Source organism: Sabethes cyaneus, chromosome 1 (assembly GCF_943734655.1).
Source record: "Sabethes cyaneus chromosome 1, idSabCyanKW18_F2, whole genome shotgun sequence".
NCBI lineage: Eukaryota > Metazoa > Arthropoda > Insecta > Diptera > Culicidae > Sabethes > Sabethes cyaneus.
In genome coordinates this window covers 74,507,549-74,525,695 of record NC_071353.1, presented here as the reverse complement: position 1 = coordinate 74,525,695, position 18,147 = coordinate 74,507,549, and the positions used below count along the sequence as shown (strand labels likewise).

At 39.9% G+C, this 18,147-nt stretch overlaps 2 protein-coding genes across 5 annotated transcripts in view; both read left to right on the top strand.

Annotated features, from left to right (window-relative positions):
• The first annotated feature begins 1,610 nt into the window (after positions 1–1,610).
• The window catches only part of LOC128734087 (A-kinase anchor protein 1, mitochondrial), a 102,967-nt gene continuing 86,430 nt past the window's right edge, over positions 1,611–18,147 (top strand). For all 4 annotated transcript variants that reach the window (XR_008411967.1, XR_008411965.1, XR_008411966.1 and 1 more), the window contains exon 1: positions 1,611–1,759. The gene's annotated coding sequence lies outside the window, so the exon portion shown is untranslated. The remainder of the gene's footprint in view (positions 1,760–18,147) is intronic.
• LOC128745833 (uncharacterized) lies at positions 6,430–7,293 on the top strand. Its single transcript, XM_053842905.1, has one exon. The coding sequence runs from the start codon at positions 6,430–6,432 to the stop codon at positions 7,291–7,293; it is 864 nt and encodes a 287-aa protein (XP_053698880.1).

The following is an 18,147-nucleotide window of genomic DNA, read 5'->3' as shown; positions in this document are numbered from 1 at the left end:
ATTTTAGCTAAATACAAGTAATTTAAAATGATCCGAAAGCATTCAGGCTCAGAAAAGATTCCAAAGAATATTATTACTGTTTCAAAATAATCGAATTTTGCGCTGCTTTTAGCCACATTACCAGCTTTGTTTACTCTGCTGATTAGTAGAAGATAGAATTAACAAAAGGGCGAATGTCGCAAGCGTAAACAAACCGAGTGAGGGTTGATTTTCCTATAGATCATTTTGCGATGACGTCATTATGCTGTCAAATGACACCACTTGGTGGTTTGTTTACATGTTTTTTGTCTCATCCAGCAGTTTCGATTTGAAATTTCGTGAAGGATTACTGCATCAGTTTCTGTAAAATGCATATAAGGCACTTTATCTTCAATAAAAACTATAAATTTTTATCATTATCTGCCGGACAAAGATAGAAAACTCAATTCAAAATTTAACACCATGTAAACAAACCACCAAGTGCTGTCAAAAAAGTTTGGTTAGGAGCTCCCGTGTAATGATCTATGCTGTTCCAGCAACAAATAACTCCAAGGGGTTTCCAACAGCAATGATTACTACGCACCTTCGAAAAAAGTTACTTTTGATTACTTTATTTGCCCTTATTCTGCGAGGCGAGTGACGTGACTATTTGGAGTCACCGCGAATCAGGTGACATTTGTCACCTAGGTGACTCGCTTTGTCACCTAGGTGACTCGCTTTGTCACCTAGGTGACACGGTCTGTCACTTAGGTGACAGGGGTTTCTTACCTAGATGACTCGGCTGTCACCTAGGTGACTCGACTCGCCGTGGCGAGTCACGGCGAGTGACAATTGTCGTATTGAGTCACGTGACTCGCAGAATAAGGGCAATTGATTACCTCTGATTACCAGTTATCAATCTCTTGTGATTACTATAAATTAATCATGATTACCAATGATTACTTAAGATTATCATTGATTACTCTACTGATTACCTAATTAATTCGTAAATGATTACAAAAGTAATCTCTGATTACTACGCACTTATACGCCTTACTGGAAACCCCTAGAATAACTCTCATCTGTTTTGTTTACATTTGCGACATTCGCCCTTTTGTTAATTCTATCTAGAGTTCATCACAGATTCACAAGGGGTTTCCAGTGAGGCGTATTAGTGCGTAGTAATCAGAAATTACTTTTGTAATTATTTACGAGTTAATTAGGTAATCAATAGTAATCAGTGGAGTAATCAATGCTAATCTTAAGCAATCATTGGTAATCATAATTAATTGGCCTTGCCAGCGTTGCTGATATTGTTCAGGGTTTTGCGTGAGAAAAAAAGAAAGGGAAGTATTTTTGCTTTTGTCAACACTCACGCGTTGACAGTTCGGCACGAGATTTCCTGTAAGTGCGAGCAGTCTACGAAATCTCTTTCAACGCTGGCAAGGCCAATTTATAGTAATCACAAGAGATTACTAGTAATCAGAGGTAATCAGTAAAGTAATCAAAAGTAACTTTTTTCGAAGGTGCGTAGTAATGATTGCTATTGGAAACCCCTTGCTCTGTATCAATCTGTCAATCGAAAAAAAAACAAAGTTTCATTCGGTGGAGTTGGACCCTTCGTCTATTTTCCAGAGTGCCGGCTATACAGTTCGCCATATTGAATCTTTACATCTTGAATAAAATAACAGAAGACACGTGTAGGGAAAATTTTGTGTATTTTTGTAGTTTTCGAATATAAAAAGCAGTCTTTTATGAGTTATATACGGTGTATGTGATTTTCTCACTGAAAAACAAACTGGTAAGTACCAGTGCCATGCATATTAGATCGTTCGTGTTTTGGATTGACAAAATTGAAAAGGCAGAGGTCCATTTTTGCTGGTTAGTTTATTTTGGTTTGCATTAAATTTCAAGCCACTTGAAAAAATCTCAAAATAAAACCATTTCATCTTGGTTAATTTAACGAAAAAATAATTTATTGCCGTAGTTTTATGCTTGTACTGATATATAACACCTGCGTTAGAAATAACAGAGTACGCTAATTTAAATATTTTAATCTTGAAATTGTTCAATCTGTTTGGATGAATTCATGTACCTACCCTTCTTGAACAGTTTTATGTAACTGAGAGATCATTGTCAAATTATTAATAAAGCACAAATTAAAAATATGTCATATTTCTCAAATATACTTATTGCATATTGCAAACCAAATGTTTTGCAGTCGGAGTATCAATAGATTTAAGAAAATAGACATGTTTTTACGGCTCCTAATAGTAACTAAAACCTTGCACATTTACGCATTTGAGTAGAAGCTCTTTTAATTTTTTTTATTTTTATTGAAAAGGCTTTTTGCGTCAACTTTTTATGAAATGAAGTTTGGAAGTTTTTATATTTAAATTTTAAGCTACAAAATTTAAAATAATTCCTCTTAATTGGTACTCACTGGCGTGCCCGCAGATTGGCACCGATTCTAAAAAACATGGTTGGGCTGATGCAAATATACGTGATTCTTCTGAAAAAAGCATACTGAATATAATACTATAAAAAAAACCCGATTTTATCCACTTAGTGGTGAAAGGAACCTTTGTTATACGGTCTTACTTGCTATTTGAGATAGCAATGGACACGTCTTCCGAATATAATTCATCTATTGGTTAACGTTACGTAGTGCGTTGGTTTACATAAAATTTTTGAAAATTGAATAAGTTTACAAAATTTGAACAAAATAGGAACACTTTTAAATGTTGATAAATCCTTTTTCATGAAATTGCTGAGTAAGGATAAGTAAGTTATTAATCTGAGTAAGCGCAAATAAAAGTAAGTTGTAAGAGGAAATCTTATACCTTAACATATACATTGTCTAGTTTATAGGTTTTTGTACTGTGCATAATTTCCTGTAATGCCATTCTATTCGATTCACATCAATAGAGTTTTCTTGAATAATTTTCATCAATTTTTATTAACCTTCGGTTACTCACTGTTGTATTTTGTACAACACGTGTAGGTTTTCCAACGCCATATTGTTATAAAGTTAGAAATCGTTGTTCAACTAACGTATACTCTTCAATAAACTTATTATGAGCAAAATGTCATAATTATTCAATGCATTAATAATTTAAATTGTTGGGGAAATAGATCAGCATAAACCACCAGCACAGAAACGAAGCAATCAGCATGTGAGGTGTACCAGAATTTGGCCCCAACTGGAATTTTCTCTTGTTTCTTCATATGGAAAAATGGTGTCTGTATGCAGCAACTATCGGCAAATGTAAAATGTTTAAAATGTATCCGTCTGTTGGTCGAGTAATTCGGGGTAAAAATTAGGGTATTTTTATAATCAAAGTTCCACAGTTCCTAGACAAGCAAACATAGAGGTATATTATTTTCAGCAAAGTTGTGTATTTTCACTATTTGTACAATTTTGTAGTACTTGAGAAAGTCATACAACAATTACAAAACGAACAAAATTAGAAAAATTGATTTTACAAATTCAAATATAATAAATAAGATTTTTCCATCTTCGCTGCAGAGATAGAAGGTTATTGTCTTCAGCAAAATTTCTTGTAATAACATGCTCTATAACTTTGCAGAATCAATGTGTTATATTGACACTGAAGAAAAATAATTTTTTTATTTACTTTTAGGGGGATTAATCAAAATTTAAATTCCACCAGACGATAGAGCTTTCAATTTCTAGAAACTCCCGAATGTTTGATAAACCTAAAACCAAGTTTTCTCAATCAAAACTAGTGCGCACGTTTTCTTTGGTTTGGGGCTATTGTCCGCGCGAGTAACTGTGTTACAAAAGTTGGCGCGAGTGTTCGAGGGTTAATATCTTTTGACCGGTAAAACCAATTCTTATGAAATTTTGCATATATATTTGTAGCGTCAAAACCTCTCGTATGATATTAAAATAATTAAAATTAGGTAAACTATCTTAGTTAAAACCATTATAAATTATTGTTAATTTTGATGTGGTGTATACGGTTGCTCATAACTTTCAAATTAAACGTCCAATCAAAAAATTATTCAATAGTGATCTATTAGGATATATTACCTTTTAAAAGAGACTAATAGGGCATAAATCGGTTTGGCCATCTCTGAGAAACAGACTATAATTATTACCTTGTCAAAACAGGTTTTTTAAGCATAACTCTTAAACTACTTGTTTACTTTCAATAAAAATTCCTGAACAATTTAGCTTTAACACGAGCATTCATTTGATAATAAGTTCGTTGAAATCGGTCATGTAGTTCCGGAGCCCATGTCACGTAGTTTTCACATTTTTGCTTATAACTTTTAAACGAAACGTCGTATCACGAAATAACTTAATAGTGATCTACTAGACAGTAATACCTTTAAAACAAAAGTAATAGCGAACGATTCGATTCAGCCATCTCTGAGAAACAGGCGATAGAAAAAATCATTACATACACACACACACACACACACACACACACACACGCACACACACACACACACACACACACACACACACACACACACACACACACACACACACGCACACACACACACACGCACGCACACACACACACACACACATTGCTCAAATCGTCGAACCCTATCGATTGGTATATGTGACTTGGCCCTCCGGGCCTCGGGTTAATTTCGTGTTTTTCGACCAATTTTTAAACCTTTGTTATAGTATAACAAAGGTAAAAGTAACTTTGCTTAGGCTAGGCATGATTTGAAACCTCTGGGCCAGTGTTAGTACTCTGTTTCCCAGTCCCAGTACCTCAAGGTACAATGCTGGTTTAACCCTCTAACGGGCAACACCGTAAAAACGATGCGATCAAGCTAATGACTATTTTATCATGAAAGTACACACAAAAAAACCTTAAGTTCTGATTTTCATGCAAAAATAATTATCTGGAGCAGTGCCAGGTAAGAAAAAGTCCAATTTCTCTTTTTCTTTTTTCATGTCTAACGCTCTGCCCAGATATTTTTTCAATTCAGATATATTACAAAATTAAAACAATGCATGAAATTGCAAATGCATGTCTAACGCTCTGCCCAGATATTTTTTCAATTCAGATATATTATAAAATTAAAACAATGCATGAAATTTACTCATAGAAATTTCTTTTAGGTCAATCATTTTAATCTAGATGTCCTTTTCCTTCAAAAGTAAAAAAGGGAATATTCGCGCATTAATTATTTTCGGAATTTTTGTTTTTGAAAAATGATAACTTTTGAATGCATGGTCAGAATGTTATGATATTAGTATTAAAATGTCAAGAAATCTGTTCTGAATATATTTTGCATATTGCCAATTAAAAACAATATTCGTATTCGGTTCTGGAGCTCCAAAAGGGAAGGCCGTCTACAAACGGTCTTACCCGTTAGAGGGTTAAAAAGCCAGTGGTTGTATTTTCGAATCTCGGCTGCGAGACGCTGTCCAGAGAAAAATTTGGCTGCGAAATCAGTCGTATGAAAAAAACTGATGGTCATGTTTCGATAACGGAATGCACCACCTAGGCTTTGCTTGGTACTCTTACTCTGTTGACGCACGAAGGCGTATATAGGTGTTATTCTTAATATAAAAACCACTGTCTTACCTGACCTGCTGCGAATATACGTATTATTGAAATAAAACAATCTACCGTTTTATTCGTTTATAACGTATATGCAACTAATACCGATATTAACCGATTTTTTGTAACTTATGTTTTTGTTATTGCATGTAGCTTGTAAAATGTTGCAAAAATAACTACAGTAGGATTTCGAATTTGGCAACAAATGCTTGTCGCCTATGTTGCCAAAATTGAAACCGTGCCAAAATCGAGACCCTTTTTCGACATGAAAAAAATTAATGTAAATGCTTTAGAAATTGACTGAATATAATTAATCAACGATTGCAACCATTTTATGTTTAAAAAGTCCGCTGAGAGCTATCCGTCCGGTGCAAATAAGTTATTGACACCCTGCGGTAAGACGTAGTCCTACGGCAATAAAATATTGTTCGAAACCACATAACTTTTTTCCACGAACATACTGAGGGCATCATTACTTCGTCATTTAAAGCATGTGTGCAGAAATTGATTGATATTTAAGCATATTTTTGGAAGTAAAATATGTAGCATCATCTATCGATGATCTTCCTTCGATCATCTTCATCGCAGCTTCTGCCGCCAACAAGGCGACATGAACAGCAGAGGTGACACTTCGTACAATTAAATCCGCTTGCGACAATAAGCGCAAAGCAAATGTAAAATAATGAACAATGATCAATTTCTTTCCTATAACAATATTGTATTGATGTGACAAAGCAAAGCTTATACTTTTATAACATTTCTTATATAAGCCAGATGGCAATCTAAATAAATTAGTCTTTAGTTATCGCTCTATTGGCACGCGTCATTATTACGCAACGCTATCCGATCTTCGTCCCAAAATTGCCATAATTGGTGACCCCGTGTTCGCGAATCGAAAGTGAATTTTAATCGAACCATGGCAACGGACGACAAATTAGCCGCACCTGGAACCTCTACCGAGGAACAGGATTCCGCCATCGTAGAAGCAGTGCATCTTCCTCGCCTGAATCCACCGCTTATGACAGCATCGAACATCGAATCATATTTCATTTCTCTGGAGTTTTGGTTTGCCGCATCCGGAATTGCAACTCATCACGACGCCAGGAAGTACAACATCGTAATGGCTCAGGTGCCTCCGAATAAGCTAACAGAGCTACGATCTATCGTCGAGGGTACACCTACTACGGAAAAGTACGCCTATATCAAAGAAAAGCTCAGTGAACATTTTGCTGATAGTCAGCAACGACGTTTGCATCAGGTATTGTCTGCAATGCCGCTTGGTGACATGAAACCCAGTCAACTTTTTAACGAGATGCGGAGGGTAGCTGGAAATGCATTGAGCGAACAAGCCCTTTTTGATCTGTGGGCATCGAGACTTCCAACCCACGCGCAAGCAGCAGTGATAGCATCGAAAGGTGACTCGGCAACGAAAGTTATCGTCGCGGATGCAATCGTAGAATCCCTTAACCTTCACAATGCCATTTGCACGGAACATTCAGAAATCGCAATGGCGTCATCTGCCAGACCGGCATCACCACCTAGTAGCATCGAGTTACTTCAACGGGAAATCGCCGAACTAACAAGAACGGTTAATAAATTGCTTCGACCTCAAGGCAACCAATCAGATCGTTCACGATTGCGCAGCCAAAATAGAGTTGTTGAAAACCGTAACAGTGAATATGACATATGTTGGTATCATCGTACTTTTGGCGACAAAGCCCAGCAGTGTCGCAAACCGTGTTATTTCGTGCATCCTTCCAACTCTAAAAATCAGCAATGACATCTCCGACTGAAACTACGTTGGAAATTGGCAAACTCCAACGCAGCAAAAATTTTCCGCCTGAAAATAACAGACACCAGTAGTAACATAAAACTCCTCATCGATACCGGAGCTGATGTGTCCGTTATACCGAAAAGCCCAGATTCAGTTCGGATTAAACCAACCACCATCAAATTGTTTGCCGCAAACGGAACACCGATTAAAGTATACGGAGAAGTTTTACTAAAAGTTAATCTTGGCCTTCGTCGAGAATTCCTGTGGACATTTCTTATCGCTAATTCTTATGGTGCTGACTTCATTAGCCATCACGATTTGCTGATCGATTTAAGACTGATAGACAATACAACAAAGCTCGAAGCAATGGCGATCTTATCATCAACAAGTGAACTTTCTATCCGCACGTTTTCCACAAAATCACCGTACGCAGAGCTATTAGCCGAATTCCCATCGATCACACGTTTGAAACTCCCAGGTACAATCAGTGAATCATCGACAGTGCATCGCATCGAAACGACGGGTCAGCCGACATTTGCTAGACCGAGACGACTTTCACCTGAGAAGCTGTTAGCAGCGCGGACCGAATTTGAACACCTGATGAAACTAGGAATTTGTCGACCATCATCCAGCAGTTGGGCAAGTCCACTTCACATGGTAAAAAAGCCGACGGAACTTGGCGGCCCTGCGGCGATTACCGTGCACTCAACGCTCAAACAGTGCCCGACAGATATCCTGTACCTTACCTGCAGGATTTTACAGCTATTTTGCAAGGAAAAACCATTTTTTCAAAGGTTGACTTGCAGAAAGCTTTCCATCAAGTGCCCATCCATCCAGACGACTTCCCGAAGACTGCGATCACCACACCATTTGGATTATTCGAATTCTCCTTCATGACGTTCGGACTGCGCAACGCTGCTCAAACATTCCAGAGGCTGATACACGAAGTGCTACGAGGTTTGGATTTTGTATACCCATACATTGACGACATCCATCGCTTCGTCTTCCCCAGAGGAACATCGTGATCATCTTCGACAACTCTTCGCTCGATTGGAAAAACATCGCTTAACGATCAACGTCGCAAAATGCGAGTTTGGCTGATCTGAAATTATTTTCGTTGGTCTCTCAGTGTCAGCCGACGGCATACGACCACTACCGCAGTGCGTCGAGGCAATACGTAACTACCAACGTCCTACTACTGTGAAGGATCTTAACCGTTATGTGTGCGACAAAAAAAAACACCTTTAGCAGGGCGACAAGGGTACCCGGGTACCCAAAATTGATATTGTTATAACATCTACAATTTTAAACCGATTTTGATGAAATAGGTGTCATTTGATTCGTTAATTTATCTAGTTTTGAATTATTTGGCCGTTTGGCCATTAAAAGACATACGGGGCCCGAAAATCCGGAATTCCGACAGAATGTCCGCTGTAAGGTAGAGAACTGATTGTATTGCAGGAAAATCAGTCATGCGGATATAAAAACTCTAAAAATTCATACAATGAACTATTTCATATAATGAGATGAATCAGGTTAACCATTCCGGAGTAGGTTCCTGTGGGGTCATGGGTGGCCAGTCTAGGATTGGAAGTAAAACCTAGCAATATGGGTATCAAAGTTCTTGGAATTAGTTCGGTAGGTGATATTTTTTACATTTCGATGTATTTTGATTGGTTATTTCGAAATAGGTTGCTACGGGGTCACAGATGATACCGCAGGATTCAAGATATTGCTTAGCATTATCAGAACAGTTCAAAACGTAGAACCATCCGATATGCATTTGGAACCAATTCCGTAATTATTAATCAGTACTAAACTGGCCATATCAGTTCAAAACATCTAAAAGATCTGCTAAACCAATTCTAATATTGGATTAGGCACCCAATTTGCCATCTACAACCCTACAGGAACCCAATTCTGGAATGGCCAATGCGATCTAAAGTCACCAATTTATATAATAAGATGAAAAAAGGGTTCACAATGTCAAGTTCAAAGCTAATAGCTACGCTGAAAGCTGATATTCTTTCAAAACAAGTGGCTTCTCACGTTTTACCGGACGTTGCTCCGGAATTACCGATTCCCGGGATCTACCATGTCATTTGATGGCCAAATGCTTTATCTAATCAAAACTAGATAAATGTACGAATCAAATGCCACTGGTTTCATCCAAATCGATTCAAGATAGCCAAAGTTATGAACATAACAAATCATGGGTACCCGGGTACCCTTGTCGCCCTCCTACGTAATAAAAAAATTCAAGTGCCTCTCATTGCTAATCCCCTTTATGGATATGCACCAATAAATCCTCAATTACTTAAGATCAACGAGTTTTACGATGTCGCAAAATTTCAATGACGTATGTTTTAAATTGAATGAGTTATAACTATTTTAAAACTGAAAAGGTACCCGGGTACCCTGTTGCACACATAACGGTTAAAAGTTTTCTAGCGGTGATAAACTTTTATAGGCGATTTATCCCACACGCAATAGTAGCACAAATACTATTGCTCACGATGATTCCTGGTAATAAGCGGAACGACCGAACCCCGTTGGTTTGGTCAGAAGAAACATCAACTGCTTTTGAACAGTGTAAACTACAACTGGCACAAGCTGCATTGCTCGCTCACCCAGCTAAGGACGCAGAAATATCTTTATGGGTAGACGCATCGAATATTGCAGCCGGAGTAGTTCTGCATCAAATTCCGGATGGAAACGTACAGCCGTTAGGATTTTTTTCTAAAAAGTTTGACAAGGCCCACCTAAAGTACGTACAGCACATACGACCGGGAATTAACCGCAATCTATTTAGCAGTACGACATTTCAAGTATATGATGGAAGGAAGCAGTGGCGACTCGTCCGCATGTTCAACCTGTTCATAGGACAGACAACAAAATTCAGCCCGACAATATTGTTTTCATCGCTTGTTCATGATTTCGTTTGCACCGACGCATATGCAATACGAATTTAGTTTAGTTACGAAGCTGATGAGCAAACCGTTCAACACGACGTTTGAATGTTGCTTTAGAGATCTCAATGCACAAGCATACCAACACATTATTCCTGGTTTTGATTCTTGAATCTTAATTTAATACTAAATTAGCACCAGGAACAATGTGTTGGTACGAAGGAGATAAAAAGAGAATGTGAAACAATGAGCAAAACGACGTTTGAACGGTGCTTTAGAGATTAACACCAGGAACAATGTGTTGGTACGAAGGGGATTTGAAAATAGAGCGCGGTTGGCATGCATTATTCGCAAAATTTTCTCATTAACTCGTTTTTCTTTAGCATTGAACAACTTACGCATATTGCTTATGGTGCGTGTGGTGTGGGCTTGTGCGTGCATTATAGTAAGGTGGTTATTCTTGAATTTGGTTCAATAGGTAAATTGAACGAAAAGTTTTCGGTTCGTACAGTGTAGGTAGTTGAAATTCAGAGACGAATTTGCTGGTAAAGTAAACCGTCGTATTCCGTTGTTATTTAAATAATAGGAGTATCCACGTAACGTAACGAGTATTGCGTATTTACACTGCCGCTACTCGCATAACAGTTCCATCTCCATAGAAACCAGAACTGCAATGCGAATTGCGCCAGTATATACACGAAATACACCGTTTACGCAACATACTAAGCGCTACGTTGAACAGGTATTCTAAACCCCCACGAGTCGCCACTGGAAGGAAGAAACTGCCACATATACACCGATCACAAGCCGATCGTGTTTGCTTTCCACCAGAATCCCGAAAAAGCAACAAACCGCCAAGCACGACAGTTAGACTACATCGGCCAAAGCTTTAGTGACTGGGTGGATATCTCGCTTCGGTGTGCCAACGCACATCACGTCATACCAAGGACGTCAATTCCAGTCATCGCTTTTTGCAGAATTGGTTCGTAGTTTCGGAATAAATCATCTTCGTACGACGCCATATCATCCTCAATCGAATGGCATTATCGAGCGATGGCACAGAACGCTGAAAGCAGCCATTCTTTGACTGAAGTTTTTGGAGCGTCTTAGTAGAATATGAAACCTAAAAATAAAAAATAAGAAAACTTATCCAATTTAATTCTACTATGTGTATTTTATTCAATGACAGGTTCTGGAACTGGTTCGAAAACAGACACTGAGGAAGCCTGCAAGTCGTAGGCGAAATACGTATCTGTCATTGAATAAAATACACATAGTAGAATTAAATTGGATAAGTTTTCTTATTTTTTATTTTTAGCCATTCTTTGCCACAACCCCGAGCGCTGGACCGAACATCTCCCGATGATTCTTCTTGGCTTACGAACTATCCACAAAGAAGACATCGCAGCATCTCCAGCAGAAATGGTTTATGGAACGACGCTCGGATTCCTTCAGAATTTTTTGCTGAAACATCCCATAGTGTTACCGAATCGGAGTGTTCGAGCAATCTTCGCAACGTCATGCGCGATCTTCGTTCACCCGACCCAGCCGATCTCAAGACATGTAAGCACGTATTCGTTCGCAACGACTCGATCAAGTCATCCCTTACACCGCCGTACATGGGACCTCATCGTGTTTTAAAGCGCACCGACAAATACTACAAAATCAACATTAACGGACGAACTTCGAAAATTTCCGTCGACCGACTGAAACCCGCTTACGTGCTTAAGGATCAGCATACAACTCAACCAACATCTGATCGTTTGAAAACAACTACACCTACGCCTCAGCCGACTACGGTCACTTGTTCTGGCCGACGAGTAAAATTTCCAGATCGCTTTCATTAACCGTCGTTCTCTCCAGAAGGGGGGTACTGTAGCATCATCTATCGACGATCTTCCTTCGATCATCTTCATCGCAGCTTCTGCCGTCAAAAATGCGACATGGACAGCAGAGGTGACACTTCGTACAATTAAGTCCGCTTGCGACAATAAGCGCAAAGCAAATGTAAAATAATGAACAATGATCAATTTCTTTCCTATAACAATATTGTATTGATGTGACAAAGCAAAGCTTATACTTTTATAACATTTCTTATATAAGCCAGATGGCAATCTAAATAAATTAGTCTTTAGTTATCGCTTTATTGGTACGCGTCATTATTACGCAACGCTATCCGATCTTCGTCCCAAAATTGCCATAAATATCTTGTGTTGCCAAAAACGAATACTTTTGTTGCCAAAATCGAGGCATGCCAAAATCGAAATCCAACTGTATTAAGTTTTAAAACCTTCCCATGGGTAGGTGGTTTGTCGCGCACTTCGGCATCCTCCTAAAGCTTAGTTCCGCATGTAGAATTTATTTATTTATTTTATTAACGTCAACAGGTAAAATATCACCCCAATGACAGAAATAACTAAGTAACGTATTTACAATACTCGTCTGTTTAGATTAACATAAAACACGTCTAAAATTATACTTGTTTGTTTCTCGAGACACATTAAAGTCAAATACATGGTAACATTGATTGAATAGACGAGACATACTGCGCACTGGTTCATATAGACCGTAATTCGTCCTAGCTGGAGTAATACTGAGGAACGAGTGATATCGTAGATTGCGGCGTCGTATATTGATATCTAGCATGCTGAGGAGTACTGAACAATCAACGCTACCTTGCAGGAGATCGCCAATAAAGCATACTTTTGCCACATTGCGTCTTTCCTCTAGTAATTCCAGGCCGATCAGCATGCAACGGTTTTTATAGCTGGGTAAGTTCCGTGGATCCGTCCACCTGAGATGACGTAAAACGAAGCGGATGAACTTTCGCTGAATAGCTTCGATGCGTTGAATTTCGTTCTGGTAATAAGAGACCAGACGGGAGACGCGTATTCCAGTACAGGTCGCACAATTGAACAATAGAGTGTTTTCAGGCAGTAGATGTCCTTAAATTTTTTCGCGAAACGAAATAAAAAGCCCAGCTGTGAAGAAGCTTTTGCCACCACGTATGAAATGTGATCCTTGAAAGTTAATTTTGCATCGATTAAAACTCCCAAATCCTTAACTGTGGATTCACGCAGTAAACGTACGCCTGCCAAGGCATAGTCATACTGGAATAGTGAATGTTTTCGTCCAAATGAGATTACTGAGCACTTAGACACATTCAGCGACAATCGGTTAATTTGACACCATTTAGCGAAGTTTTCCAACTGCTCCTGCAGAAAACTCATATCCAGTGGTTGCTTTATCGTATGGTATAGCTTTAGATCGTAGCAGCGTATGAGAGTTTCGCGCATTTCAAAATGGAATTAACGTTCATATACAGCAGGAATAAAAACGGCCCTATGTGGCTTCCTTGTGGAACACCAGAACAAACAGGAAATGGCGAAGAAATGTGATCACCGATTTTCACAGACATGCTACGACCACATAGGTAAGATTGAAGCCAGAGTAGCAAATGTTCGTTCATGCCAAATCGATCAAATTTGGCAATTGCAATTTGATGATTCATTTTATCAAATGCTGCAGATAAGTCTGTGTATATCGCGTCCACTTGATGACCATCCTCAATTTGGCGTGTTACAAACGAAGTGAAGGAAGTCAAGTTGGTTGTTGTAGATCGTTTAGGCATAAATCCGTGCTGATCCGACGAGATGTAGTGATTATATCTCTGGGCAAGCTCCTGGAGAATAATCAACTCAAACAGTTTAGAAGTGGCACTTAATGCAGCTATACCCCGGTAGTTCGAGACTACTCGTTTACAACCTTTTTTAAAGACAGGAAAAACATATGACTGTTTCCAGCAGTTTGGAAAAATGCCTGTAGCCAAAGATAGGTTGAATACCGCTGCAAGCGGTGCCGCTAGCGTCTCCATACAGCGTTTCAGAATGATTGACGAGATACCGTCAGGGCCATATCCCGTGGATGATTTTAGTCTTTTTCCAGCTGACGTAATCATGTCAATGGAGATAACAAACTGCGACAAAGGTACAGAAAGTCGAGGAACATTTTCGATGGCGACGGCTACATCCTGCGGTTCGAGATGTTCATTGGTAAAAACGTTATTGAAATGAGAACGAAACAAGTCGGCAATGTCAGCGGCGGAGTCGGCTTCGAACAGACCATTGAACATCGTAGAGGGTAATCCCGATTCTTTACGTTGCTCATTCTCGTAGCGCCAAAATCTTTTTGGGTTTGCCTTGAGACGGCGTTGCAGATTGTTCTGATGGGCGTTATACAGGTGATCATTGAGTTGTTTATAGGTAGTATTTATTTCTACGTATCTTATTCTCGTTGCATCAGTGCGATACTTGCTGTGTCGTCTAAGGGCTGTACGTTTACAGGGTGTCGATTTCCTGGAAAAACCTGGAAAATCAGGGAATTTCGAAATTCAATCAGGGAAATTTTGTTTACCCGGCAATATTGTTGATCAACTTTGGAATCAAATCAATTTTCGTGTAAAATATACGCAGATTGATCGGTTGAATTAAAACTTGTTACATGTCTAGTGGTGATTCGATTATCTTTCAGTTTGCCGTAAATTTCTTATTTGTTTTGCGCCGTACAATTGTCAGACTTCACTCGCTGTAGTGCTCGAAATCGGCAATGGCAGACCTCAAGCACTTCACGGTGCAGACATCAAGAGCACAAACCGGGATACAGACTATTATTTACATGCGATCCACAGCGTTTTCACCAATTGCAGAATTTTACACTCAGAAGCCCCAAGCATTGATCATCTTCCTTCAGTGTCCATGATTCATGTCCGTTAAGGGTTACCGGGAGCATTAACGTTCTGTAGAATTTGCGTTTATGCGAGTTGGCAACCTTCGGGACTGGTTCAGCTGGTTACGTACTACGCAGAAAGCTTATATGTTTCTCTGTTCTGACGTGATCCGCAGTGAGCATGCGACTCTTGGCCTGGTTCTTCTCATCTGTCATTTTCTGGCATTCGACATCAAACAAGTTGTTACACTCACTCTTATTCTGCGAGGCGAGTGACGTAACTAATTTGGAGTCATCGCGAATGAGGTGACAATTGTCACCTAGGTGACTCACTTTGTCACCTAGGTGACTCGCTTTGTCACCTAGGTTACACGGTTTGTCACTTAGGTGGCACGGGGTTGTTACCTAGGTGACACGGTTGTCACCTAGGTGACAGCACTCAATTCGACTCGCCGTGGCGAGTCACGGCGAGTGACAATTGTCGTATTGAGTCACGTGACTCGCAGAATAAGGGTGATTGTCTTCCCCACGTCGTGCCTATCACTTCCCTCGTAGTTGTTGGCGCCATGGCGGATCCTCCACAGCCTACTTACGTCTTATTCCCTTTCGTCATGCTGTTCTGTGATTCGTTGATCAAGCTTTCTAGTGTACTCCACTGCAACGTGGAGTGGATCTGCGTGGATCTTACGACGCGATAGTGGTCAAAGTCGCTAAGAAAAGACTGTATATTGTGACTTCCAAAAAGTATTGACCGTTAAACAGGATCGATCTGGGAGCTAGAGTCTTGAATTTTCAAGTCGTGCGCACCCCATAAATCCTTTCGAACCTGTCATAGAATTCGTCCCTAGCAAAGCAAAGCAAAGTCTTGAGCATTAACCGTCACTAGACGTTATCCTTCTTTACCGACAGACTTCGCAGCCGGCTGTTAGAGTACAGGAAAATTACGAATCCTGATTCTATCTAACAAAAACCGGCTAGCCGAGATTCGAACACAACTGGCTTGTTAGATCAGCATCGTACCTCGAAGCTAACTGGGCGATTCAATTCGTTCCTAGTATCATCGAATTTATGATTGTGACTATACGTTGATTAAGCTGTAGTTGAAGAATTTGCCTTAATTCTCAACACCCATATACGGGCATCGGACCGAACGGCCGGCCACCGAACTACCTTCGAGTCATTGTTGCTCTCAAGCCTCGATAATTGCAATCCGAAATCATGACACACAGCTTTAGTCTTATAGTCTTAACTTCGCATACTGTCCACCATTGAGAGTTAAAATATTTGCCATTTGGACATTTTCTAACAATATATCTAGCTATTTGAACGCGACCGATCCTGTCGGTAAACGGAGTAAGAATTGTTAAACGGCTGGCTTGTCGTCGTATTTTGATTCAACCAGGTTTCGGTGAGGGCGTATACGTCATACAGCAATCACTGAAGGCTAACTGGTACTCAGCGAGAGAGCTGTTCATTCCTCCAACGTTTTGATAGTATACCAGGACATTCGTGGTGGCAGATGCAGCAATACTTGTTACGGTTGATGTCCTGGGAATTGAGGATGCGTCAGAGCGATGGATACCGTTACTGATAGGATACTTGCCATGGAAGGCGGCTTGGAAAACCCCTTCACCAGCACTAGACTCACGGCCGGGAGGACTTGGGTGGCAGGAACGAGTCAATTGCGACTGTAATTCGGTGTCTACGGCGGGCTCGACTGAGCTAAGCGGATCAGGGGTTTCCATATCGCGTTGTGGTAGGCGCCCCGGACCGGGTGATAAGCTGAAGTCATGGTCGTTCTGATGGAATATCCGAAGTCCAGCAGTCGGAGTGTCGTCAGCGAGGTTTCGTTCAGTAAGTACCGCTAACGAATCATGCAAGTGCGTAGTACTGGAAACACGGTACGGGTCAGTGGACGCAAGGGTATTTACAAATGTGTACTTGCCGTGAAGAGAGTTTTGGAAGCCCCTTTCCCCACGCTCACACGTAGGACCGGGACGACTGATGAGCGCTGGCGGCAGTTGCGCGACTACGGTGGGGGGGTCGGGGGCATCCATGATACCAACAACAGAGCGTCCCAGTGTCATGCTATTTGATGAAATAAGCGGTCGGCTGAAGATGGCAGTAGCGTCGGATTGACAAAAGTCGGCTGGTGGGAACTTGGTACAGTTTAATATCGTCGGTGTGACGGAAACTATGGTCCGTCTACTGCAGGCGTCTACTGTAGATCTGCAGTCGAAGGGAGTCCTAAAGGGACTGGAGATTAAAAGAGAATATTTTAATCGAGCAAAAAAATATGGATTTTAGGCATTTTTATTTTAAGTTTAAACGTGAAAACCAAATCTATTCTTGCTTTTACTATATACGTTGTTAATTTCCATGCAAAAATCTACGAAAAAAAGACGAAAATGAAAGAAAATTTTTTTGGCCGATTTTCTGAAATTCCGCTGTTTGAATTTCCATTTCTATTTCATGCTAGAAACGTTAACTCAACTTGTACATTCATTTTTCAAGCTTTTCAGGCTGCAGAGTCCACAGACAAGTTTTTATAAAAAAAATTTAACTCATATCCTATAAATTATTTTTTTGCCCCCCGATTTTTCAAGCCAATTTCCAAGGGGGGGGGGGGGGGTTACAAAAACTTTTAATATGATTTGCAATGGCCTTAGATGTATCCCTACGATAAATCTGAACCTTGTCGTGGTGTAGGGCTTTTTAACTAATCAGTAAATGAACAGCGGTCACGTTTACTTCTGAATATGGGTATATATCAAAATACTTTTGTGATTTCAAGTGGGTCTCGGGGTAAAAATTTACCAAATGTGATTGTTGCGTTGTTCAGAAAGTGCTTTTATTCCGTTTCAGAATAAGGCCAGTATGGGGATATCTGATAATTAATAAATGAATGTTTCTGGGATTCATCCCTATTTATCACAACTATCACAAATATTTCCGAAAAATGTCGGATTGATAGGGTCGGTCAGGGGTTTAGGGTTAGTAAGGGGGTGTAAGCGGGATACCAGATTCGGTTGAATGCCGAAGGACCTGTAGAGTGGTCCTGATTACGTGTATTAATAGAAGTGCTTAGGTAGTAGATGGGAAAATTAGTTCAATTCGTGTCATGTGTTCGAGTCTCGGCTGGGCAGTGCTGCTAGATAGAATCGGTAGAATTTTTGCACTGGCCCCGTGGCTGTTCTGTGATCTGATGGCCGGACGCGGGGTCTGT